This window comes from Neovison vison, chromosome 6 (genome assembly GCF_020171115.1).
Source record: "Neovison vison isolate M4711 chromosome 6, ASM_NN_V1, whole genome shotgun sequence".
Lineage (NCBI taxonomy): Eukaryota > Metazoa > Chordata > Mammalia > Carnivora > Mustelidae > Neogale > Neogale vison.
In genome coordinates, this window is record NC_058096.1 from 215,731,379 (window position 1) to 215,758,278 (window position 26,900).

The 26,900-nt window shown below is 53.1% G+C and overlaps 1 protein-coding gene across 1 annotated transcript; it reads left to right on the top strand.

Moving 5' to 3' along the window:
• The first annotated feature begins 362 nt into the window (after positions 1–362).
• MAN2B1 (mannosidase alpha class 2B member 1) lies at positions 363–16,299 on the top strand. Its single transcript, XM_044254126.1, has 24 exons — positions 363–528; positions 1,249–1,351; positions 1,533–1,706; positions 2,070–2,263; positions 2,940–3,072; positions 3,318–3,463; positions 4,550–4,666; positions 7,841–7,923; positions 8,006–8,126; positions 8,205–8,283; positions 8,471–8,580; positions 8,867–8,974; positions 9,277–9,393; positions 10,657–10,830; positions 11,896–11,993; positions 12,078–12,195; positions 13,398–13,516; positions 13,607–13,708; positions 13,882–13,969; positions 14,149–14,229; positions 14,654–14,881; positions 15,381–15,533; positions 15,640–15,742; positions 16,105–16,299. Exons 1-24 carry the CDS (start codon positions 364–366, stop codon positions 16,212–16,214), a joined length of 3,024 nt encoding a protein of 1,007 aa, XP_044110061.1. The 5' UTR covers position 363; the 3' UTR covers positions 16,215–16,299.
• The last annotated feature ends 10,601 nt before the right edge of the window (positions 16,300–26,900 follow it).

Sequence of the window (26,900 nt, forward strand, 5' to 3'; positions counted from 1 at the left end):
CCCAAGCACACATCCTCACCTCCTAAGCACACTATACCCGGAGGAAAATCTGAAGCCTTTTCGTCCACGGGGACAAAGGGTCACTCGGAGGCGGTGAGATATTAAGGGCTCCCCTGGCTAAACCAGCAACCAAGGGTGGACACGCCCAACGCCTCCCCACACTCCTAGTGTCCCCAGGGGCTAGCCAGAGCAGAGGGCTCCGTTCCGTGACACGCAGGGCGGCACCCTGGCCCCGCCCCCGCCAGCAGCCATTGGCTAGATAGGGTTCTGGGGGCGGGGTGTTTGCCCTGCCTTTGCAGGGCCCGGGAAGCCCCTGGAGGTGGTGGCTGCGGCGGCGGCGGCGGCGGCGGCGGCGGCGGAGCCATGGGCGCCGACGCGCGGCCTTCGGGGGTCCGCGCCGGCGGTGGCGGCCGGGGCGCGGCAGGGCCCAAGACGAGCTCCCGCGCTCTGCAGCCACCGCTCCCGCCTCTCTCCTTCCTCTTTTTGTTGTTGGTGGCGGCGCCCAGCGCTCGGGCCGCGGGATACGAGGTGAGCGCGGCCCGGGAGCGGAAGCGTACAGAAGCTGGAGCGAAGACCCGCGAGTAGGGTCCGGGGCTGTGGGTGGGTGTGTTCTGTGGGTGCCTAGTGAATGGTTGTTAATATGACAGTGTGGTCTGAAGGCATGCTTTGCGTCACTGAAAGGTCTGGCTGTGTGAGTCCGAGAACAGGGCTCTCCGTACCTGCTTCCTTCCTTCTGTGAGTGGGCTTGCCGGGAGTTTGCATGCATGCACTTAACTGTGTCATTTGGCAGATGGGTGTATGTGTTGGCGGGGGGATGGTTTGAGAGCTGGGACCCTGAAGTCAGCCTGCCTGGAGTTCCAGTCAGGCTCCCGGACTTCCTGGCCCCGTGACTTGGGGCCAAGTTCCCTAACCACTCTGATCCTCAGTGCTCTCAGCTGAAAATGAGATAATACTGCCCCCACCCCCAGCTGCTTGCCACTTGCAAATACCTAATAAACGTTTGCTGCTACTGTTACGATTAACCCAGGGTGTGAATGAGAGCTGCCGTAAGGGGTCGTGTCAAGTGGGAGTTGTATCTGTTTGCCCAACTCTGCGGCTTCCTCCCTGGAACGGCCTCGCGGGGTTTCTCTGGGTCACTCGCCTCTAGATCAAGACCTATGTTGTGCCTCCACCCCACCCCCGACCCCAGCCTGCTTCTTAACCCCGGTGTAACTGATAGGATGTGTGTTATTTGGGGTCCCTGTGCAGACATGCCCCGTGGTGCATCCGGACATGCTCAACGTGCACCTGGTGGCCCACACGCATGACGATGTGGGCTGGCTCAAGACTGTGGACCAGTACTTTTATGGCAGTGAGTAGAGCAGGGGGACTTCCCCTTGGGGCAATGGTCCCATGGTCCCCCATGGTCCCTTTGAGCCTTCAGATCCTTTGTGGGTCCTGGACATTGGGAGGAGGGACGTTGCCCAGCTTGGGCTCCTGTGTCTAAGAATGTCCCGCCTTGGCTCATTTGTCCCTGACCCCTGTGTCCACAGTCCAGAACGACGTCCAGCACGCGGGGGTCCAGTACATTCTAGACTCAGTCATCTCTTCCCTGCTGGTGGAGCCCACCCGCCGATTCATCTATGTGGAGATTGCCTTCTTCTCCCGTTGGTGGCACCAGCAGACAAATGCAACACAGGAAGTTGTGCGGGAGCTGGTACGCCAGGGTGAGCCTGCCTGAAGGAAGTGCAAAGAGGAAGCCCAGCTCGCTTCTGTTTCTGACCCTCCAGCTTTTGAGATTTTGTCATGTCCCCTGCAGTCTGCATGTGCATGTGGCTCTGCCTGTCTGGAATGTCCCTTTACCTGTAGAACTCCTATACATCCCTCAGGGCCCCACCTCCAGGGGAGCCTCAGGGAAGCCTGCCACGCAGGGGGCCCTCTGTTCCATATCTGGCTACACTGGCCTGGAAGTGACCCCTCTTCTCCTTCCCGGCCTGGGTTTGCAGGCGGGCCTTCATATCCCCTGTATTGCCACCCCTGGCCCCAGTCCTGGCCCTGACAGTCCACAGATTTTGCCCTTCCTGGCACAGGACGCCTGGAGTTTGCCAACGGTGGCTGGGTGATGAACGATGAGGCAGCCACCCACTACGGAGCCATCATAGACCAGATGACACTTGGGTTGCGCTTCCTGGAAAACACGTTTGGCAAAGATGGGCGCCCCCGTGTGGCCTGGCACATTGACCCCTTCGGTCACTCTCGGGAGCAGGCCTCGCTGTTTGCACAGGTGATTGCCCAGCTTCGCTCCTAGCTCCTCCCTTGGCCACTCAAGCCCCGCCTTTTCCTGCAAGCTCACTTGGACCAGGCCCTGGCCCCTGGCCCTCTGGCCACTTGAGGCCCTGCCCCTTGGGTGAGCTGTGAATCCCATTAGTAGCCCCTCCCCCGCTCCCCCCACCTTTCCGCTCTGCCTCTGCCCAGGCTGACCCCACTCCAGCTGGCTCTTCCCAGGTCCCACACCTGCCTCTCATTGGAGCTCTGGCCCCACCCCATTTGCTATGATCCCCAGTCCTCTCCGGAGCCAGGTGGGAGGTGGAGGCCTGCCCTGCTCTTCAACAAGCTTCATAGTCTTTGGCATGATGGCGTCCCCTTTCCATTCTCTGATCCCTTCCATTCTCAGGTTGCTTAAGGGGGAAAGTCTTGGGTCAGGCCCTTTCTGAGCTGGGGAAGGTGGAGGTTTGTTCTAGCGTCGCACCCCCCCCCCCCGCCCAGTCCTCCTCAGTGTCACCGGACCCTTCCCTGGCTTCAAAATGAGCTGAAACCCTTTCTGGTTTCAGACCTGCTTTTTCTAACTGTGCTCTGACCCTCGCCTGCCATGCCGAGGGGACTGGCGGTTGGTGGGGAGAGGATTGGACTCCCACTTCTCCTGCCCTCTGATCCCAGTCCTCATCCCTCCCCACCTCCAGATGGGCTTTGACGGTTTCTTCTTCGGGCGTCTGGATTATCAAGATAAGAGCCTGCGGAAGGAGAAGCAGGAGATGGAGCAGGTTTGGCGGGCTAGCGCCAGCCTGAAGCCCCCAGCAGCTGACCTCTTTACCAGTAAGGGGGTGGCATGGGGGCAGGGCTGACCCCAGGGGCATGGGACCTGGGAGCATGCTCAGAGGGCCCTGGGTTTGCTCTTATACTCTTGTCCTTTTCCTGAAACTCTTAATAATTTATGAACAAGAACCCAGCGTTTGCACTTTGCAGGGGGCCCTGCAAATTCTGAGGTCCCTCCTGGGTGGGGCGGGGCAGGCTTTGAACCCATGGCAGGTCCAGGGTGCTGAGCCCGGTGTGGTATGCAGGTGTGCTCCCCAATATGTACAACCCACCCGAGAAACTGTGCTGGGACACGCTGTGCGCTGACAAGCCCTTTGTGGAGGACCCGCGCAGCCCCGAGTACAATGCGAAGGAGTTGGTCGATTACTTCCTACAGTTGGCCACTGCCCAGGTAAGCCTACTGTGCAGAGCCCGTGCGACTCATGGTCATGATGCACTGGGCCCTTTCATGGCACAGGCATTCCCTGACACCTCCTCATCGCCCTTGGAGGAAGGGATCGTTCCATTCACCGTTGCCAGGCTCCCCTCCCAGATTTGTGTGCATTTCTGGTTAGAAGACTACAGACACCCTTTGCTGCCCCAAATGCTCACCAAGGTCGTAAGACAGCATGGCACAGTGACTCAGTGCCTTCATCTGGGCCCCAGAAGAGTACTCAACAGCGTGAGGCTATTTTCACGTGTGTCCCTATGCTCCCCCGTGACCCAATTCCCCTCCCCCCTCCACTCCTCTATGTACACCACACTTGGTTTTTTCTGTTTGTTTGTCTTGTTTTTTAAAAGATTTTATTTATTTGACACAGAGAGAGGGAGAGATCACAAGTAGGCAGAGAGGCAGGCAGAAAGAGAGGGAAGCAGGTTCCCGGCTGAGCAGAGCACCTGACATGGGGCTCGATCCCAGAACCCTGAGACTATGACCTGAGCTGAAGGCAGAGGCTTAACCCACTGAGCTACCCAGGTGCCCCCACACTTGTTTTTTAAAAATTTGTTTACTTATTATTTGTTAAAGATTTTATTTGGGAGCAAGAGAGAGAGACCAAGAGCATGAGTGCACACAAGCAGGGGTGGAGGGGGAGAGGGAGAGGGAGAAGCAGACTCCCCGCTGAGCAGGGAACCCAGTGCAGGGCCCGATCCCAGGACCCTGGGATCATGACCTGAACTGAAGGCAGACGCCTAACTGACTGAGCCACCCAGGCATCCCAAGACTTATTTATCTTAGAGAGAGAGAGAGCGAGAGAGCTCGACGGTGCAGGGGGAGGGGCAGAGAGAGAGGGAGAGAGAATCCTCAAGCCGACTCCCAGCTGAGTGTGGAGCCCAATGAGGGGCTCGATCTCAGGACCCTGAGATCATGACCTGAGCCAAAACCAAGGGTCAGATGCTCAACCGGCTGAGCACTGCAGGCTTGGATGTACCAAGACGGTGTGGTCACAGGGGTGGTCCAGGACACCCCGACCTGAGGAATTCTCCATCCCCGCTACAGGGCCAGTACTACCGCACCAATCACACCATAATGACCATGGGCTCAGACTTCCAGTATGAGAATGCCAACATGTGGTTCAAGAACCTTGACCGGCTCATCCAGCTGGTCAACGCCCAGGTAGGAGTGCCAGCTCGTGGAATGAGTGTGCTTGGACCCTTGGCCTTTGGGTCACATGCATCCCAGGGCATGCTCTCTTAGTTTTCTCTTGCTACTCTAACAAATGACCAACAAATGTAGTGGCTGGAAACAACAGAAATATATCATCTTGTGGTTTTATAGGCCAGAAGTCGGACACAGTTATCAGTGGGTTAAAAATCAAGATGTCAGCAGGGCTGGGTTCCTTCCTGAGGCTCTTGGGGAAAATGTCCTTGCCGTGTCCAACTTCTAGAAGCCTTCTGCATTCCTTGACTCACGCCTCCCTGTCCCTGTCTTGCTGGCCAGCCATGCAGCAGCTCTCTGTCTGAGGCTGTCATCACATCTCCTTCACCCCGTCTTTCCTCTTCTGTTTTTCTTAAAAAAAAAAAAAATTATTTATTTGGAGAGAGAGAGAGAGTGTGCAGGCCAGCACGAGGAGGGGCAGAGGGAGAGAGAGAATCTCAAGCAGACTCCTCACTAATAAGCACGAGCCAGATGCGGGGCTCCATCTCAAGTTGCTGAGATCATGACCTGAGCGGAAATCAAGGATTGGACGCTTACCTGACTGAGCCACCCAGGCGCACCTTCTCTTCCACTTTTCAAGACTTAATTTATCTATCTATCTATTTATTTATTTATTTAAAGATTTTATTTATTTATTTGTCAGAGAGAGAGGGAGAGAGAGCGAGCACAGGCAGACAGAGAGGCAGGCAGAGGCAGAGGGAGAAGCAGGCTCCCCGCCGAGCAAGGAGCCCGATGTGGGACTTGATCCCAGGACGCTGAGATCATGACCTGAGCCGAAGGCAGCTGCTTAACCAACTGAGCCACCCAGGCGTCCCAATTTATCTATTTATTTGACAGAGAGATCACAAGTAGGCAGAGAGGCAGGCAGAGAGAGAGGAGGAAGCAGGCTCCCCACCGAGCAGAGAGCCCGATGTGGGGCTCGATCCCAGGACCCTGGGACCACAACCCGAGCCGAAGGCAGAGGCTTTAACCCACTGAGCCACCCAGGCACCTCCACTTTTAAAGACTTGTGATTACATCGGCCCTGCAGATCATCCAGGATAAGCTGTTTTAAGGTCAGCTGGTCAGGAACCTGAATTCCATTTGCCACCTTAATTTCCCTTTGCCCTGTAACCTACAGGTTCTGGGCACCAGGACTCAGACATCCTTGGGCCTCTCAAATCTGAAATGTCCTTCCCTTCAGTTCCATCCTCCGGGCTGTCTGCTGGCGGTCTCCACATCCTCACCGTCCACTTACCCCGGCACCGCTGTTTCACCCAAAACACCCTCAGGGACATCACCAAGGCCTTCCCAAAGACATTTCCCAGTCCTCCCCGTGACCTGGAGGAGCCCTGGACACCTTGAGCACTTTCTTCTGTGAATACCATGGTCCCGAGCTGCCACAGGTTTTCTCCTGCCCCGACAGCTCCTTTGCCTACTGCATTCTGTTGGAAGTACAGTCCCATACTTCAAGTCTGTAGCTTGCCACTTAGTGGCTCTGTGACCCTGAGAAATCTTCAGCACTCCGCCTTAATTTTCCAATCTAGAAAATGGGCACAATGGTGGCTCCCACTTGATAAGGCTGTTGGGGTTTAATGAGTTCGTTTACACAGATCTATAGAACAGGGCCAGATCAATAGTCAGTATTACGGCGTTTGCTTATGACTGTTATTTGGGGCCAAACACCTTCTGCTTCTCCTTTAACATGCAAGCTGCAATGTTTCCTCCTCCAGGAAGCCTTCACCAAACGCAGGTGGAGCTCTTGCCTTTTCCTCTGTGCACACAGTCCCCACAGAAACCTACAAGGTCACATCCGGGCTGATAGTAACAAATTGTCCATTCAGTATCTCTCCTCCACTTGGCTGTGGATTCCAGGAGAGTGGGGCTGGGCTCTGCTTCTAGATTGTGCCTGAAATCCTGAGCATATTGAAGAAGCAAGTGGTTGGTTGTAGAGCGAATCCTGTGTGTGTGTGTGTGTGTAACTGTGTATGTGACTTGTGTGTGCAGGGGCAGGCCTGTGGCTGTACATAAAGGCATGTAGTCCTATTCACTTCCCTTCCTTCACTCAAGTGTTTAGTGAGCACCTACAGTGTACCAGGCACTGGCTTCATGACACGAGCAGAACAAACATCTTTTTCTTCAGGGAGGAGTTCACCTTCTTGTTCCTTCATCTCCCGCAGTTGAAGGACCCTGTTCATTCTAACAGTGGTGTCGTTGAGCAATAATGTGGCAGTGGTGAGAAATGATGACTGCAGCCCTATAATGTCATTAGTTTTTCCATCAAAAAAATTTTTAAAAAGATTTTATTTATTTATTTGACAGACAGATCACAATTAGGCAGAGAGGCAGGCAGAGAGAGGGGGAAGCAGGCTCCCCGCTGAGCAGAGAACCCGACGTGGGGCTTGATCCCAGGACCCTAAAATCATGACCTGAGCCGAAAGCAGAGGCTTAACCCATTGAGCCATCCAGGCGCCCCTTTATTTATTTATTTAGAGAGAGGGGCGAGCAGGGGAGGGACAGAGGGAGGAGAGAGAATCTCAGACTCTGTGCTGACTGCAAAGCCTTAGGCGGGGCCCATCTCATGAGCCTGAGATCATGACCTGAGCCCAAATCAGGAGTCCCACGCTTCACCAACTGAGCCACCCAGGTGCCGCCGCCAAATATTTTAAAAATAAAATTGGAATGATAAAAAGGTTTAGTAAAAATTTCAGGTTTAGGGGTGCCTGGGTGACTCAGTCGTTAAGGGTCTGCCTTCGGCTCAGGTCATGATCCCAGGGTTCTGGGATTGGCCCCGCGTGGGGCTCCCTGTTCAGTGGGGAGCCTGCTTCTCCCTCTCCCACTTCCCCCTGCTTTTCTTCCCTCTCTCACGCCCTCGCTCTTTCTCTGTCAGATAAATAAATAAAATCTTTAAAAAAAATCAGGTTTATTCTTGCATCCGTGAAATCCTTTCCATAGTGGTAATATTGAGCTGCTGCCCAAATCCAGTCTCACACTGGGCCATTGGTGTGCACTCAAAATGTGTACTAAGAGAATCTGAACCCACCGCATGATGAAGGTGCGCACATGTGTGTGAGGATGTGTGTGTACACCTGTGGGCCCCCTGGGAAGGTGCGGACTCCCGAGGGCTCACACACGGACCCCTCCGCCCAGCAGCAGGCCAACGGGAGCCGCGTCCATGTTCTCTACTCCACTCCCGCCTGTTACCTCCGGGAGCTGAACAAGGCCAACCTCACCTGGTATTTGGGGGAAATGGGAGCTTGGGGGGGTTGGCCCGCCCTTTGGGTCGTGACCCTGCTCTCAATGCCTCTGCCGCTGCAGGTCTGTAAAGCAGGATGACTTCTTTCCCTACGCCGACGGCCCCTACAAGTTCTGGACTGGCTACTTTTCCAGCCGGCCGGCCCTCAAACGCTACGAGCGCCTCAGCTACAACTTTCTGCAGGTGAGTGGGTCCTGGGCTCAAGGAGCGCCCGGGGATCCCAACAGGGCCGGGGCCCTAATACAGCCCCTCTGTCCCCAGGTGTGCAACCAGCTGGAGGCACTGGCGGGTCCAGCGGCCAACGTGGGACCCTATGGCTCAGGAGACAGTGCACCCCTCAGTAGGTGTTGAGACGATGAGGGGATGGGGGTGTGTCCAAAGCTGGGCACAGACCCTTGGCAACCCCATTGAGCCCTTTCATAAAGCTCCTCGAGACCCCGGCCACCCACACGTGATCTTTCCCGTCTCCTTGGGGTCTGGACTGAGAGTCCCGTGGAGACCCCACCCGGTTTACCGTCTGCCTGCAGATGAGGCGATGGCGGTGCTCCAGCATCACGACGCGGTCAGCGGCACCTCCCGGCAGCACGTGGCCAATGACTACGCGCGCCAGCTGGCGGCAGGCTGGGGGCCCTGCGAGGTGCGCGGGCTGGGTTCGGGGAAGGAGTAGGACTCGGGAGAGGCTGGTGTAGAATCAAAGGGCAGAGACAGGAAGAGGCGTGGTCAAAGCAGTGGGTGGAGCCTAAGCTGCCTTATGGGGCGGGGCCTGGGAGGAGAGAGGCGGAGACAAGAAATGGGGTGGAGCCTAGAAGCACTCATGGGCGGGGACAGGCAAGGGCGGGGGGGGGGGGTCCGGAAGGGGGCAGAGGGAAGACCTGGGTGGGAGTCCAGAGCTGACCCATAGACCTTTATGCTCCCTCCCACAGGTTCTCCTGAGCAATGCGCTGGCGCGGCTCAGCGGCTCCAAGGAGGACTTCACTTACTGCCGCAACCTCAACATCAGTGTCTGTCCGCTCAGCCAGACTTCGAAGAGCGTGAGCCGGGCTCAGGCTGGAGGGGCGGGCAGGGAGGCAGGTGGGTGGGACAGCACTAGAAACTGAGGACAGTGGGGGCGGGGCCAAGAGGAGGCGGGGCTCGGACTGAGGGTCTCTTGAGGTACCTGATGGTTGTGAAATTCATTGGGAGGATCGGCCTGCTGGGGGGCAGTGTAGCTGGGGTAGGAGAGACCAAAGCACCCCATGGGGTCTTGGAGCACCCAGGGACATGGCCGCGTGTGGTGGGTGGGTTTCAAGAAGGCCTGCTGTGACCCATGCCCCATCTGGCCCTCCCGCACCAGTTCCAAGTGATCATTTATAACCCCTTGGGGCGGAAAGTGGATTGGATGGTGCGGCTGCCAGTCAGCGAACACTTTTTCGACGTGAGGGACCCGAATGGCACAGTTGTGCCCAGCGACGTAAGTCCTTTCAACAAGTATTTCTCCTATGAGTACCACCCCGCCATGAGTACCGCCTGCGTTGTACACCTCCTCCTGGGGATTTCACCCTCCTACCTTATCCTATCCCATGGCAACATATCCCTCCATGGGTATCTCCTCCCATGGACACCGCCCTCTCTCTCGGGTAACTCTTTTTAATATCTTCCCCTCCATCAATACCTTGTGCCTAGTACTTTCTTTTGCTGCCCCTTAACATCTGGGCTCTTGGAAACATCCGCTCCCCGCATTCCCCTCACCCCCCTGCCCTGCCTCTCAGGCAATCTCTCCCTTTTAATGTCTCCTCATGAATTTTTATTTTTATTTATTTATTTTTTTAATTAAAGATTTTATTTGTTTATTTGACAGACAGAGATCACAAGTAGGCAGAGAGGCAGGCAGAGAGAGAGAGGGGAGGAAGCAGGCTCCCCGCCGAACAGAGAGCCTGATGTGGGGCTCGATCCCAGAACCCCGGGACCATGACCCGAGCCAAAGGCAGAGGCTTTAACCCACTGAGCCACCCAGGCGCCCCTCTCCTCATGAATTTTTAAAAAATATTTTATTTTGGGGGGGCCTAGGTGGCTCAGTGGGTTAAGCCTCTGCCTTCAGCTCAGGTCATGATCTCAGGGTCCCGGAATCGAGCCCCGCATTGGGCTCTCTGCTCAGCAGGGAACCTGCTTCCCCCTCTCTCTCTGCTTGCCTCTGTGCCTACTTGTGATCTCTCTGTCAAATAAATAAAATCTTTTAAAAAAATTTAACTCTCTGCCTGCCTCTCCATCTACTTGTGATTTCTCTCTGTCAAATAAATAAATAAAATCTTTAAAAAAAATTATAAAAAAATTAAAAAAAATAAAAAATTTTATTTTTTTTCAGTAATTTCCACATCGAGTGTGGGGTTCCACTTACAACACTGAGACTGAGGGACCTGCCCTACCAACTTATCCAGCCAGGCACCCCGAATTTTTTAAAAAAAGTTTTAGCTTATTTCCCTTGTCCTGGAAGGCCCCTCACATCCCCTTCTCCCACAGTCTCTGCACCCCAAAGTGTTTTTTCCCCGCACTTTATGAATCTTCTCTGTAATCTTGAACTCAGAATTTGACACTCCGTCCTCCCTGGCCAACACCTGTATTTCTTCTCCCCATCTGGGGCTCATTCCCCTCCTGAAGTTTGACATGGCCCTTTAGGTACAGCTCAGTATGTGGACTCACAGCCTCTTGACTCAGTTTCCCTCCTCCCTTACCCAAGGTGGTGATAAATCCTAGTTCAGACAATTCGGAGCTGCTATTCTTGGCCTCAGTGCCTGCCCTGGGCTTCAGCGTCTACTCAGTAACCCAGGTGCCTGGCCGAAGCCTCCACGCCCACAACCGCCACCCCAGATCCCAGAAGTCCTGGTCGCGTGACTTGGCCATCCAGAATGAGGTGAGACTCCCTTCAAATGCCCCTCCCTTCCCCCGTGACAAATTTGAGGTGTCGTGGACTCTGGATCAGTGGGTCTTGGGTTCATGGTCTAGTCACCAGTGCCCCATTACGTGTCCTCTGGTAGTGACCACCTCCTTTTGAGCCTCAGTGGCCTTTCCTGGGACTGTGAGGACCCAGTGTAATTATGGGTGACACTGGACTGATAAGTAAGGGCTGACGGTGGTAGGGGTTTGCGAATTAAATGAGATGGGTCAGAGACCCGAGGGAGGGAGCCACGTGGCCATGTGGCGGGGAGAAGGATCCAGGCGGACAGGGAGCAGCAGAAGCAAGAGGCCTCAGGCAGGAGGGTGGGGAGTGTCCCAGGAACCCCCTGAGGCTAAATGGGGCAGGTATTGGGTGACAGGTCAGACTCTGCAGGACTTGAGGGACAAGACTTGGGCTTTACTTCGAAGGAGCCACGTCAGAAACAGGGCTGCATGAAGACTGTAATGGGCTCTAGCATTTCTTTTTTTTTTTTTTTTTTTTTTGCCTTTTTGGGTCTCTTTTTCGGTCAGAAAAAATAAAAAGGTGACAATTGTATTTCATGAGCAGGTGGCTGTAGAAGACAAGTATAAAATATTCATTTTTATTGCATTTACATTTTCTTCTGATTCTAAAAAAAATTAAAATTTACATATTTCTGTTGGCCCCTAAAAGTCCGCTGGGTTGTGGCACTATGATCCCTTAATCAGATGCCCCAGTCCGCCCCGAGTCAGCCCAGGGGCCCAAGCGGACCGGCTGCGATGGTATTTTGGGTGTCATTGGCGCCCTCTGGTGGCCGTGGTGGGGGGAACTGACTGGGGGAGGGAGCCTGGAAGGGGTTCCCTGCACTAGTCACAGAAGGTCATGGAAATGGTGAGAAGTGGTCAGATTGAGGAGGAGGTGGAAGGTAGAGCTGTTAGGATTTGTTAATAGGGCCGGGGGGAGGGGGCGGGGAGCTTCTGGGCTTCCTCCTGAGCCCCAGGAAGGAGAAGCTGCCCTTGGATGAGATGCTTATTAACCTCTGGCTGTCCCTTTTCTACCCAGCACCTCCGGGCTAGGTTTGACCCTGACACGGGACTCTTGGTGGAATTGGAGAACCTGGACCAGAACCTCCTGCTGCCTGTTCGCCAGGCCTTCTACTGGTGAGGGAGGGACCATCAGGCCAGGGAGGGGGGTACGAGTAGAGCGGGGGTCACTTACCTGACTCTCATCTGCCCCGGCCCCAGGTACAACGCCAGCGTAGGCAACAGCCTCAGCAGCCAGGCCTCAGGCGCCTACATCTTCAGACCCGACCGCCAGAAACCGTTGATCGTGAGCCACTGGGCTCAAACGCGCGTGGTGAAGGTCTGGGGCCTTGAATGACGAGTGGGTGTGGGGGAGGTGTGGAGCCTGGGGGTGGTGGTCGGGGGGGTGGTGGTGGCGGGGTGGGTTTGTATCTCTATCAGATAAGAGGGTTAGGACCTGCGGGGAATATTGAGAATCTTCCCACAGGGCTGGTATTTTTGGCTGGTTGAGTAACAGTCATTCCTTGGGAGCAAGTACAAAGGCTTTCACATCTACTGTGGGAGTCAGGGTTATACTAGATTTTGAAACTGGGAGTGGGGTGTTTCCACTGGGTCCAGGAATGGGGAGAAGCAGGTGTAGCGTCTGGAAGGTTCACCAAGGGTCTGTGGTAGGAGGGGATTATATTTGAGGGGGCTGTGCGAGCGTTCACACTTGGATAGGGGCTGGGCGATTCTCACTTAGGATGGATATCTCAGGGTGCAGCTGGCTGGGAATGGGGGTCCCCCTTGGGTTTCTCGGGGCTTCTCGTTGATGTTTTCTCTTAGGGTAGGGGTGGGGCAGGTGGTGGCAGGATTCACATTGGACATGATTCCCCTTGAGGGGAACTTCTGCCTACGAGGGTTGCTGCATTAGGGTATAGTTTTGCCTCCAGTAACCGTTGCCAAAATGTGGTGCCTAAAACAAGATAGACATTTCTTTCCATCTAACAGAAAGTCTGGATGGGCCATCCAGGGCCGGGGGAGTGACTTCGGAGTCATCCAGGCCTCTTCTGTCTCATTGTCTGCCCTCGTCAACATTCGGCTTCGACCTCGTGGCCCAAGATGGCTGCTCAAGGTCCAGCTATCGTATTGGCATTGGAGCCAGTGGGAGAGGGAAAGAGGCAAGGGACGTGGCGCACACCTCTTTGGTCCTTTTCCATTGAGCAAACCGTGGTCACCCAGCTATTGCTAGCCTCAGGGAAGACTGGAAAATACGGTCTTTATTCCAGGTAGCTACTTGCCAAGCTAGAATTCTGTTCTAAGGAGGGAAGTCGGGGTAATGGTGGGCAGCGAGCGTACATGCCACACTCAAGAGTTAGGTGGTAACATCTGACATAGGAAATGGGGACATCGCACCGAGGGGGTGGGGCAGGTTTCCATTTTGTGAGTGGGGTTGACCTGGCTGTTAGCCCTTGTGAGTTGACAGCAGGGGTGGGTATCCGCATGGTTTGCCTGTGTGCAGGTGCAGGCTCAGACTTGCTCCCACCCCCCACGTGCCCGCAGACCCCCTTGGTGCAGGAGGTGCACCAGAACTTCTCAGCCTGGTGTTCCCAGGTGGTTCGCCTGTACCCAGGCCAGCGGCACCTGGAGCTGGAGTGGACAGTGGGACCAATACCTGTGGGGTGAGTGGCACCCAGGGGGACTTCGGGGGTACGGGCAAGGGCAGAGCAGGATAGGGGAAGCTCACAGTCTTGCCATCCCCTCGGGTCCAGTGACGGCTGGGGGAAGGAGGTCATCAGTCGCTTCGACACTGTGCTGGAGACGAAAGGACTCTTCTACACAGACAGCAACGGCCGGGAGATCCTGGAGAGGAGGTGGGGTGACTGCGGGTAACGGGGTGGTCTGTGATGTGTGGGGGCCCAGGCTTGTGGGGGCATCTGCTGATCCTCTGAATGTGGGAAGGAGGGCATGAAGGGGAAGTGAGGCATGGGTAGACCGGGGAAGGGGAGCTGGACCCCAGCCTTGACCAAACCCTCCCCCTCCCCAGGCGGGATTATCGACCGACCTGGAAGCTGAACCAGACTGAGCCAGTGGCTGGAAACTACTATCCAGTCAACAGCCGCATTTACATCAGGGTAACCCCCCATCCTGCTCCCCATGTCTTAGCCCCCCTCCACATAGTGGGGGGTCACCCTCATTCTTAGCATCTCTCAGCTGTCCTTGGTGGTCTCCACCATCCCCTGTGGTGACTGCCTGGGGGCCACGGCTGGCTGGCTGTGGGCCCCTCACTCTCCCCTCGCCCTCCTTCCCCCAGGATGGCAAGACGCAGCTGACCGTGCTGACTGACCGCTCCCAGGGGGGCAGCAGCCTGAAGGATGGCTCTGTAGAGCTCATGGTGAGTGGCCAGAGCCCTGTCCCAGCCAGTTCCCACCCTGGCCCCCCCACTGGACCTTGAAAGCTGGTTGCTGGTTTCTCTCTGTTCTCTGCTAGCTGCTCCCCTCCGTGTGTCACCCCACTAAGCTGACACCTCCATTCCTAAGTGAAAAGTTCACTCCAAGCTCTTGTCCGGTCCCCATCTAGTTCCCCATCTCTTCCAGGCCCTCACTTGCCCTATCCCGTTAGACCCTTACCTCCGTCTGTGCTAGTCCCTTGCAAGGCTGGGTCACCACTTGTGCCGGCGGACCCCCACTAGACCTTTCTCCGCATCCGTCCTTCTCACTCTTAAGTTTCTCTTGAAATTTCCATAAGCCCTTACCCAAATTTCTGGCCCAGAAATCGGCCAGAGGGACTTCTCATCCTCTCCTGACCACTCCCCCCAGGTGCACCGAAGGCTTCTGAAAGACGACGGACGCGGCGTAGGGGAGCCGCTGCTGGAGGGCGGGCTGGGGCTGTGGGTGCGAGGGCGCCATCTCGTGCTGCTCGACAAGGTTTCGGCCGCTGCCACCAGGCACCGGTTGCAGGCAGAGAAGGAGCTGCTGGCCCCGCAGCTGGTGCTGGCCCCCGGTGGCGGCGCCCCTTACCACCTGGGAGTCGCCCCACTCAAGCAGGTGAGGGGGCTGGGGCCGCCAGGGAGGACCCCAAGGAACCTGGCCTTAGAGGGTACCCACTCCGCCCGCCTCTATCTCGCTCTGGGGAAGCCATAAACTGCTCCCACCCCCTTACCTCAGCCCCGTCGCCCTACAGCCCCCCGATTGCTGAGTCCCATCGCACCACGTCTGGGTCTTGGCACAGCCTTAGCTCTCTCCCCTCCCGCGGGCTCACTGGGCCCCACCCTCTCCGCCTTTTCCTTCCCCACCCACGGTCCCGCCCCCATCCCCGCCCCATCCTGCCTTGCCCCACCCTCTGAGCGTCATCCCCGCCCTATCTCGGGGGGGTCTCAGGCCAGATCCCTTCGGCCCCCTTCCGGGCTCGGGCCAGGCCCTAGCCTGGCACCACCCTTCCCTGGGTCTGTCCCATCCTCTCACTGGCTTAACCCCCACGAAATCACGCCCCTTGAGTCAGAGCCCCGCCTCCTAGCCGCGCCTCCGCCCCACCCCCTTTGTGCAGTTCTCAGGGCTCCGCCGGGAGCTGCCTCCCTCCGTACATCTGCTCACGCTGGCCCGCTGGGACAGGACATCGCTGCTGCTGCGCTTGGAACACCAGTTCGCTGTAGGGGAGGGCTCTGGCAACTTGAGCTCCCCGGTGACCGTGGATTTGAAGGTGAGTAAGGCAGAAGTGGGAAGGAGACAAGACAGAGGCAGAGAGAGCAGGGAGAGGGGAAACCCTGCTCTGTCCCCACTGAGCCGGGCCCATCCACTGCCTACAGGACCTGTTCTCCGCCTTCACCATCACAGACCTACAGGAGACCACGCTGGCGGCCAACCAGCTCCGGGCTGGGGCCTCCAGGCTCAAGTGGACACCAGCCACAGGTGGGGGCCTGTCCTGGGAGCTGGGGGCTGTGTGGGAGGTGTGGGAATGTCCCAACTAGCAGTGGCTCTGGAGGGTCTGGGGTGGGATTCCCAGGGTGTCTAGTTCTGGGGTGAGGGCTATGCCCATTCACCCCTGGGGCTGGCATGATGGTCTTCAGGTAGGGCTTGAGGGTGGAAGGGAGATGGCTTGACATCGGGGATGGCATTCAGGGCCTGGGAGACCGTTTAAAATGGGTCTGGGACTAAGGCCCTGGGTACAGATTTGAGGGTGTATGGCTCTGTGGAGGCCGCGGGGAAGGAGCAGGAGGAGGGGTGAGGCAGAGGAGGTCTGCAGCCCTCACTTCTCTCTCGCACCTCCCCAGGCCCCGCGCCCCAGCCCTCTCCCCCTCGGCTGGACCCCGCTGCCATCACGCTGCAGCCCATGGAGATCCGCACCTTCCTGGCCTTGGTGCAGTGGAAGGAGCTCGGCTAGACAGGCTGGGGGCAGGCAAACTCGCGCGCTCTTCCTCCTGCTGCTGCTGCCACTAACAAAAGCCATTAAAATGCCACTACCAAGACTTGGGTCAGGGTGTGACTGAGTGGGGTTTTGCTTGTTTCTGGAGCAGGGGGTGAGGGGGAATGCATTGATGGCCTAGGAAGGTCAGCAGGCACTATCTGACTCTTGCTCTGAGGCCTTGCAGGGGAGACACCCCAGACTGCACCATCCACACCCGCTTCATCTGCCATGTCTTCCACTCCTCCTTCACTCCTTCCTCCACTCAGGCTGCGGCGCAGCTGTCTCTAGAAGCTACCAAGGGTGGGCCTGCATGGGTTACATCGAGTATACGTATGCATACTCAGTGTATGAGTACGTTTCACACTCTGCATGAGAATGTAGACATTCTCTACATCTGAGAAGCAGATGTACCCCGGAGCCTTCCGGTCCTGGCCTTGGGGAATCCAGGCCCTGAGGGCAAGGAATCCAGGAGGTCCTGGTAAAGGGCTGGGACAGGAGCCAGGTTCCAAAGTGAGGCCTTGGACAGGTGGGCTAGAGCTGCTGGGCTCCCAGGAGACAGGTAGAGTCTGGCATGCCCTGGTTTGCTCTGGGGTCTGTTATGGAGAAAGGACACTTTGAAATGAAACTGGTGATTTAGACTCGAAAGTGAGTCACTTCCCCCTTGGTCAGGACAGACTTAGGCAAGTCCCTTGAAGGTGTGAGGAGGCCAGGAGGGCATCCCAGGCTGACCCCTGGGATGCGTGCTTCCCTGGTTGTCAGATGCCCCTCCAGAAAAAAATCTGTAAGTCCCTCTTGGGGTGGCAGGATGAACCTGGGCAGCTAGGGACCGCTGGGGAGGGCACTACAGGCCTAGGTAATGTTCCAGATGGGGCCTGGGTGCTGGATGTGCATCTTGAAATTTTCTCTAAGTCTCCCCTTAAAGAGATGGACCAGGGAGACCCAGGGAGGGAGCCCCAGGCTAGTTGCCATTCTACATGGGGCCCAGTCACTGGATGCACCTCTCAGAAACTTCATCTAAAGCTTCCCTCTGGGGCGCTGGGGTGGCTCAGGTTAAGCGTCTGCCTTTAGCTTAAGTCATGATCCCAGCCTCCTGGGATTGAGCCCCATGTCAGGCTTCCTGCTCAGTGGGGAGTCTGCTTCTCCCTCTGTCCTGTCCCCCACTTGTGCTCGCTCTTGTTCTCTCTCAAATAAATACTCCCCCCTCTTTTTTTTAAAGTTTCCCTCCAGAAAGGGAAGGCAGCAAAGCTAGGCAAGGTGGTCTGGACCCCTCTGTAGGGTCCCATCTTAGGATGTGCCCACCAAATTTGCTTGTAAGTATCCTCTGGTGGTAAGGAGGACACTGGCCAGGCAGCGCACCCTAGGGTTTACACCTTTCACCTGGTAGTCCATGGGATCTCCTGAAAACGTGCAAACCCTCCTCCAAAGTTGGGCACCATCCTGGCTGGCCAAGGAGACTCACGGAGGTTGCCCCGGGCCCCCTTGTAGTCCCCATGGTGCCTGATTGTTGGATTGGCCCCTGCAGACTTCTGTATCTGGTGATGGAGACAAGGGCAGGCCAGCCAGAGAGACTTGTGGGGAGGAGAGTGCCCAGGGCCAGGCTGAGCTTCCGCACGGGCCCTCTTATTGGACCCACCTGGCGGTGCCCCCTGAAAACACGGCCACATCCCCATCCAAAAGGAAGTCACTGAATGGCTTGTGCTGGGCAAGTAAACCCATGAAGGATGCCGTGGGCTCAGGTGCTGTCACTCTTGGGTCCCAGTCATTGGGAGCCCCTCCCGAGAAGTTTCTATGTCCTTTTGTGGAGCTCAGGGCCACCCAGAGGGTGAATGCACTCCCCTTCCCCCTCTGAATGGGGCAAGCAGCCCTAGCCATCCAGGGAGGCCCAGGGAGCGAGTTCCAGGCCCAGCCGCGGTGACATGTAGGCCCCTAGTCATCACATATGCCACAGGACATTGTTTCCAAGTCTTCCTCTAAAGGAAGGCAGCAGCCTGCTGGGCGATGGGCCACCGGGGAGGGTGTCCTGGGCCCAGCCGCCTTCCTGTGCTGGGCTGCGTGGCTACATATGCTTCTCAAAAATATTTTTAAGCCCTCTTGGGAGCGGGAAGACTGAGCTGACATGGCCAGGGAGGCGTGGCGGGCCAGCTTCAGAGAGGGATTAGTCACCGGGAGCATCGCTGAAAACGTCTCAATGGTGCTCTGGAAGCTGAGAGCAGCCTGGGCGCCCCCGGGATTTACGCGGATGGTGCCCTGGGCCCATCAGGCTCCTTCTCGGCTGCTGTGGGTCGAGATACATCATTTGGGTGAGACCTACCCACGCAAGCTGCGTCCTGGTGGGTCGTTTCATCCAGGTCGCGCTGACTGAACTGCGCCACCTGGTGGCTGTTTTTATGTCGTCCCCGGAGCTCGGCTGTGCGGGCGTGGGATGGGATCCAACTGTTGAAAAGCAAGGCTGAGTTCCAGGAGACTGGTGGCAGTGTCGAGGAGAGCGATATAGAGGAGAGCGACATCCAGGAACTGCGCGGATGGGCTGGCCAGCGCCCGGCGGTCCCCTCCGCTCCCAGGGACTCCCTTGAGACGTTGCAGGTAATGAGGTGGTGTCCTGGGCTTGGTCCTGTTTCCACCTGGTGCCTGGTTTTTAGATTCTCCCTCCTGAGGTCGGGATCATGGCCAGGAAGTCCTGGGTCAGGGGGCGTTCCCCTCACCCGGCTGCAGTCCTGTGTGGGGCCAGGTCCCTGGATGCGCACCCTGAAATTTCCCCTTCTGAGGAGGGGGCAGGGAGGCCTGGCAGGCAGCTGTCCTCAGTGGGGTTCCAGTCACTACCTATCCCTTCTGAAAATGTTTCCCGAGGAAAGGAAGGCCCTCAGTCAACTCCCTGCGCGAGGGGAAGAGCAGTCCCGTGGGGGTTCATTGGCTGCACCTCCTGAAAATTTTTCTAAGTCTCTCTCTATGCTAACAAGCCAGCCAGACAGGGAGGCCGAGGGAGCATGCCCAGGTCCCATCCACAGCCCAAATGGGGACCAGGGGTTGGGAGAAGTGTTTTCAGGGTGCTTGGGTCCTCCCTCCTGCACCAGGGAGAGGAGAGGCCTTCTAAACCAAGGGAGGAGAATCAGCTTGTCTAGAGTCCGTGGTGGCTGGGGAAGGCATCCAGGTCTGGCCACAGGGATTCAAGAGGTCACTGCTGACTCACGCACTTCCTGAAGGAGCTTCTGATTCCCCTTCCTGGAGGGGAGATGCTGTCTTGGGCCTGTTAGGGACGCCCTGTGAGGGCACCCTGGACATGAAGGCAGATCTCTGAAATGTGTTCTCTCACCACCAGTGGAAGCACTGGCCTGCGATGCCAGGCCCAGGTTAGCTTGCAAAGACATTTCCAATTCCTGGACAGCCTGGCCAGCTCGTGGAGGGCACCCTGGCTAGGCCTCCATCCACCATGGGTCATGGTCACAGAGGGTGCCTTCCAAAAGTCTTCTTAGTCCCTCTTTGGATGCTGGGACTGGCTTGGGCTGGATGGGGAGGATTTGGAGGGGGACCCCAAACAGCCATGGTCCCATGTGAGGCCAACTTGAGTATGTTCCAAATTTTCTAAGTCTCCAGCTTGAACATGCTAAGGACACCGTGGGAAAGCTGACTGGGCCCAGCAATTATCCTGCATGAGGCCTTGTGGACCGATGGGCTTTCTGGAAATGTTTCTGAATCTCACTGGTGTCCTGGGCATGGGCCATGCCTGGCCGAGGAAGCCTGGGAAGATGTTTTGGGCAGAGCTGTGGTCTCATGTGGCTTCCACGCGTTCCTTCAGGCTCCTCCAGATGGGTTAGGACAGACACACACAATAATTTTGCAGATCAGGTTTGCTCCGCTCCCTTGGGTTCAAGGGAAGAACTGGGAACCAAGGTGTCATTGCTTCAAGATCAAGGCCACTTACATGCTGTGAAGACTAGGCAGCTTTAAGTAAAAAGAAAAAAAAGAAAACTTTCCTTCCATTTGAAGATGGCTATTTCTTGCTCAGGTATCGCTTGCTGTAAAGCTCTGACTGTCGACTATTCTCCAGTGCTTCTGTTGGGGCGGGGGGTGGGCAAGGGCTTCAAGCTTCACAGCCACCATTCCGCTGATGTCACTCTAATATTTTGCAACTCTTAGTCCTCTGTCCCATTCGCAGAGAGGACAATGGCAGAATTGAGTAGTTGTGACGGAGCTCACAGAGACTGCGCAGATGAGCAAATCTAGTATCTGACTCTTTTGCAGAAAGTGTATCTACTTCTGAATGAGGACCCCTGGCCCAGAGGAGAGGCTTCAAAGTTAGAACTGCATTTAGAGCACAGTCTCTGAGCCAAACGCTGTGGGTTTGAATTCAATCTTTTATCATTTACTACCTTTTGTGACTAAAATTTACTGCAATCACTTGCTTTTTTAAGAGGAAATAGAGGGGTGCCTGGGTGGCTCAGTGGGTTAAAGCCTCTGACTTCGGCTCAGGTCGTGATCCCAGGGTCCTGGGATCGAGCCCTGCATCGGGCTCTCTGCTCGGCAGGGAGATTGCTTCCACCTCTCTCTCTGCCTGTCAAATAAATAAATAAAATCTTTTTTTTTTAAAGAGGAAATAGAGCTATTTTGTAGAATTTGCTCAAGTTTTACTCTGTTAACCTATGGGGAGTGAGCAATTTCCATGGGATGGTGGACAGGGTGTCTGCCAGCACACTGGGCCAGGCGGGAGCGGCACAGATGGCGCTGGATAGGTGTCGGTGTTGCTAGTTGCTGGCCTGTTGTAACAAGGCTGTGTTGTTCTGATGTTGAACATGAACTATCTTCCAGACAACCTAAATCCCACAGGTTCATTCTCTGACTGATGGAACAAGACCCACATGAGTCCACTATCTTGTCTGTAACTGGATTATACAACGAAATTGTCCAAGCCACAGAAATTAGCAAATATCTCACTGTGCTGGCATAAATGATTGGCAATTAATTCTTTATCATTGCTTTTAGCCCCATTTCTAGATCTAATGATTAAGATTACCTGATCATAGGGGTGCCTGAGTGGCGCAGTGAAGCATCTGCCTTTGGCTCAGGTCATGGTCCCGGGGTCCTGGGATCAAGCCCTGCATTGGGCTCCCAGCTCAGCAGGAAGCCTTCTTCTCCCTCCCCCAATCCCCCTGCTTGTGTTCCCTTTCTCGCTGTATCTCTTTCCGCCAAATAAAATTAAAAAAATCTTAAAAAAATTACCTGATCATAGAATTACATTTACTTCCTAATATCATTAATCAATGTCCCAATTTCTTGAACTCCCTCCCCCTGCCAACCAACCAGTGTAAGCCCAAATCACAGAATAAGTCCTCTCTTCCTATTACCGTCCACTGTGATGCATCACGGTTCCTCACGGTATATGGTCTCCACCACTGCAATGGGTCAATAACTCAACTGTGTTCTATTGTAACTGTGTTCCTGGTAATCTCTGGCTGCACAGCACTGATGAAAGCAAGATGTAAGTTTCTACTAAAATAATAAATCATTTTCATGGAAAAGATGTTAAGTATATGGAAATAAAAGAATTTAACCTTAAAAATTGCTTTGGATCCTCAAAGAAATCAAACAATTCAGACCACAAGAAAGGAATTAAAAATCAAGTAGTAAAAAAATTGAAAAAAAAAAAACCCCAACCCTTTAAGTAAATGAATATGAAAATAGAATATCAAAATTTATGGAACACACACACAAATTTTAGGGTCAAAATTATAGTTTTAAATACATTAGAAAGGAAGAAAGGTCTAAAATCAACAATCTAAGTTTCAACTTCAGTAAACTAGAAAAAGCACACCAAAAGTAAGATTTAAAAAAGGAAATATTAGGCAGGAAAAAAATAGAAGCAAAAATCAATGAAATACAACACCAGAATACCGACAGGAAAAAAATCAATAAAGCAAAAAATTGGTTCTCTGACAAGATCAAGAAAATTGATAAAATCAAAAGAGGACCAACCAAAAAAAAAAAAAAAAAGACACGAATCACAAAAATAGAAAAGGAAACAAGTATACCTGCTCCAAGCCCTCCCAATAAAACCCACAAAACCCACAAGCCCTACAAACATACCTGAGATTTTTAAAGCTATAAAGGAATCATATGAATTATTTTATGCCAAAAGATTATTTACTTTTTATAAAGATCTTATTTATTGCTTTGAGAGACACAGAGAGAGAGCATGAAAGGGGAGAAGGTCAGAGGGAGAAGCAGACTCCCCGTGGAGCTGGGAGCCTGATGCGGGGCTCCATCCCGGGACTCTGGGATCATGACCTGAGCTGAAGGCAGTCGTCCAATGAACTGAGCCACCCAAGTGCCCTAGATTAGATAATTTATTTGAAATGAACAATTCCTAGCCATATTCATACCAACTAAATAAACTCAGGAAGAAATAGAAATAGAAAATCTGAACAGGTCTCTATCAAGTGAAGAGGTTGAATCAGTTGGTTAAAAATCTTCACACAAAGAAGAGCCATGGGCCAGACAGCCTCACTGTTGGAATTCTAACATACTTTAATGAAGAAATACCAGGACCACACTAATAAAAGAGGAGCAACTACACTGAAAATAATTTCATCAAATCCAGACAAAGGTATTACAAGAACAAAAATGACAGGGATCCTTTCACCCAGTGTACTTGTGTCAAATCATTCTCATGTATATTTTATTTTATTTATTTATTTGACAGGCAGAGATCACAAGTAGGCAGAGAGGCAGGCAGAGAGAGAGGGGGAAGCAGGCTCCCTGGTGAGCGGAGAGCCTGATGTGGGCCTCGATCCCAGGACCCCGAGATCATGACCTGAGCCGAAGGCAGAGACTCAACCCACTGAGCCACCCAGGTGCCTTCTCATGTATATTTTAAAGTATATTTTAAATTTATTTGTGAGGGGCGCCTGGGTGGCTCAGTGGGTTAAATAAAGCCTCTGCCTTTGGCTCAGGTCATGATCCCAGGGTCCTGGGATCAAGTGCCACATTGGGCTGTCTGCTCAGCGGGGAGCCTGCTTCCCCCCACCCCCGCCTGCCTCTCTGCCTACTTGTGATCTCTGTCAAATAAATAAATAAAATCCTTTTTTTAAAAAAGGTATACTTAGGTTGATCTTTTAAAAAAAATGTACTTGCTCTTATACTTCAGTGAAGCTGGAGGAGAAAGAAAGAATGCCGAAGCAGAAGTGGGTTTGGGTCGACTGAAAAAAAGGAGAGGGGAACAAACCCCAACAATCAGATGAATGACCTTCACGAACATAACACCTCTTAACAAAATATTGGCAAATGAAACATGGCAAGACATATAAAGGTTTACACACTATGATGAAGTGGAGTTCGTCCAAGAAGATAAGAGTGGACTTAATTCTTGTCAAACGCTATTTAGAAGGAAACTTCAATCTGATGAAACATGAAAAGCCTACAGCTAACACTCTACCCGTGTAGAGGTGTAGGCTGAATGCACTTCCCCTCACAACGGAGACAAAACAAGTGTCCTCTCCCACAACTTCCATTCAAAACTGTCCCGGAACCCCTAGCATCAGCCAGGAAGAACACTTACAGGAACAAAGATAAGAAAGAAAGAAGCGAAACTCTTATTTGCAGATGACACAATCTTGTTTGTAGAAGTGACTGTTGACTCTAAGGGGAAAAGACTTAAAAAAGCAAGGTCAAGGGATCGAAGATCTAAGAACCCACTTTGCTCTAAACTAGTAATGAAAAATCCCAAACTGAAATTAAGAAAATCCCATTCCCCACAGCACCAAAGACAAAGGCACTATTCTGGAATGGCAGCATGAGGAGCCAACTCTGTGGATCCCTTCCCCAGTGAAACAAATATAAAGATTCACTTTTAAAATGTAATTATTGGGGCACCTGGGTATCTCAGTGGGTTGAACCTCTGCCTTTGGCTCAGGTCCTGGAATCGAGCCCCACATCGGGCTCTTTGCTCATCAGGGAGCCTGTTTCCTCCCTCCCCCGCCTCTCTGCCTACTTGTGATCTCTATCTGTCAAATAAATAAATAAAATCTTAAAAAAAATCCTATTATTGCAAGTCTCTGGGAAATGTCATAATGGGATATAATAAATAAACACGTATTCAGTAAAACCCAAGTAAGAGTAAGGGGAGTGAAACCACACCTTGCTTTCTGCCCCTCTCTTGTCAATGATGCAAACCCCACCCCAGACAGGGGCAGCCAAGAACACAAGGCTTCCCCAAACCCTGCTTTCAGTCCAGGGATTGATCTTCCTGGGAGGGGCAGGCACCAGCCTCTGTCATTCCCTCCCAGCTACAGACTGCAGGGGGCCATTTCCATCTGGCTGCCCGATAGGCGTGGAGACCCCACTTCAGATATGGCATGTTAAGAACATTGGAGGCCCAACTGCCCTCTTCCTAGCTCGTTTATAGGGCAGAAATCCTATGCCAAAAGGCAGGTCAAGAAGAGGCTGCCACCCACACCTAGCGTCTTTCCCCTAAAAAGGGGATCATTCAGGGGCTCAGTCTGACTTTGGCTCAGGTCATGATTGAGCCCTGGGTGGGGCTCTTGCACTCAGTGTGGAGTCTGCTTGACCTTCTGACCCTCCCGCTGCTCTATGAAAATCTTTCCAAAAAAGTGGATGGAGGGTTATTCCGAGAAATGCAGGCGAATAACCCCACCCATTATTCCAGAGCTGTGGTGCAAGGATTTTGTTCACAAGCAGAGGCAGTTCCTAAGAGCAGACAGCTCTGAAGCTCTCTCTAGAAGGGTGAACTTTATTTGAAACAAATGGTGGAAGTTCAAGACCAAGGGTGCTCTTAAAGACAAGGGAGGTTCTGACAGCAAGCCAAGAGAAGGCAGCTAGTAGCTTCATGAGATCAATATATGAAACAAGCAGGCCAGCTAGTTTACTGGAGAACCAGGGAAAGACACAAGGAAAGCCTTCTTGGGATTAGAACAAGTCTCAAACACTGGCCTCAAAAACTGCTTCCACAAAGGGGCAGGAATGAAACTGATCATGCTCTGGGGTAATTTGCATCCCAGGGTACCATTAAAAACAATGAAGCAGTCTGCCGCGACAGTGTGATCAGGGAAAGGCAAGGAGCGCCCTGTCAAAACCGGTCATCCCACTGTGACTGTGGGAAAGCCCGAGGCTGGGTCCTCTGGGGAGCAACATCAGATGCTCACATGTGGAAAAAACAGATGTCACCAAAATGTCAGCCAGCTAATCTCAAAGCAAATAAAACAGACAAGGAGCCCTGGTTAGTACAGGATCTATAATGTCAAAATTTCGACTGAAAAATGTATAATACTTGCAAAAAAATGGAAAGGACTGACTTACAAAGACAAAAAAAGGCAGACCACTGCCTGCAAGATGGTCTAGATGACAGATTTAACAAGGACTTCAGGGCAGCCATTATCAATCTGCTCAAAGAACTAAGGGAAACCACAGTTAAAGAAGTAAAAGAGGGTACGATGATGTGACATTAAAGACTGTCAACGAGGAGTTACAGATGGAGAGAGATTGAAGAAAAATGAAGAGTGCTTGGAAAACATGGAATACTAAGTACAAAAACATGTGCATAATGGAAGTATCAGACCAAGAAGAATCAATTCCGTGCCCCTTCCTCTCCCTTTGCTCCTTCTGGGACTCCCATAATGTGAATATTGGTTAGTTTAATGGTATCCCAGACGTTCCCTGGCCTACTTTCCTTTACTCTTTCTTTGCTCCTCAGACTTACCATTTCAAATGACCAGTTTTCGAGTTCACAGATTGTTTCTTCTTCATGTACAAATCTGCTTTTGATTCCTTTAGTGACTTTTTTCCAATTCAGTTTAAAAATAATTCTCTGTGATGTTCTCAATTTCTTCATCTATTCTTCTCATGACTTTTTCTCTTAAGCCCTTTAAGAGTTATATACATATATAATGAATATGTATTTATATATAAATAATATATAATATGCAAATATATGCAACACATTTATTTAGATAGTGTGCACACACTCAAGTTGGGGGAGGTACAGAGGAAGAGAATCTTAAGCAGGCTCCATGCTGGGCACGGATGTGGGGCTTGATCTCACAACTCTGAGATCATGACCTGAGCCCAAGTCAAGAGTTGGACGTTTAAGCAGCTGAGCCACCCAGGTGCCCCAGAGTTATTACTTTAAATTCTTTGTCTCCTAACTCTGAAGCCTCTGTTTCATTATTAGGGTTGGCTTCTGGAGATTTATGATGTAATTTGTTCAAGTGGGCCATGTTTTCAAGTATCTTCGTGAGCCTTGTGCTCTTCTGTTGAGACTTGGGCATTTGAACCCTGCAGGCTAGCTCCATGCACAGATTCACTGCCAGTGCAGCATGAAGACTTAAGGTATTCTCAGGCCTTTTCTGGGCATGGGTCTTACCTCAGTCTGTGGGGGTGATTTTTACCCCAATTCCCCCATATGTATGTCTGTTTTTATTTTTTACTTAAAAAAATTTTTTTTACATGTCTGCCTTTAAATGTATTAATTTCTGTAGGGGTCTCACAAGTCCAAATCCTAGACCTTTTGAGAAACTTCACACGGATACAATCCATTTTTTAAAACAATTTTCCTTATTTTGGGGGCACCTGGGTGACTCAGTTGGTTAAGTGTCTTGGTTTTCACTGGTTAACTGACTTGGTTTTGGCTCAAGTCATGATCTTATGGGTCATGGG

Coding starts and splice junctions, on each gene's coding strand:
- MAN2B1 (XM_044254126.1), top strand. CDS start 364: ATGGGCGCCGACGCGCGGCCTTCGGGGGTCCGCGCCGGCGGTGGCGGC. Junction 8,127..8,204: donor TCAGCTACAACTTTCTGCAG/GTGAGTGGGTCC, acceptor CTCTGTCCCCAG/GTGTGCAACCAGCTGGAGGC. Junction 8,975..9,276: donor TCAGCCAGACTTCGAAGAGC/GTGAGCCGGGCT, acceptor CTCCCGCACCAG/TTCCAAGTGATCATTTATAA.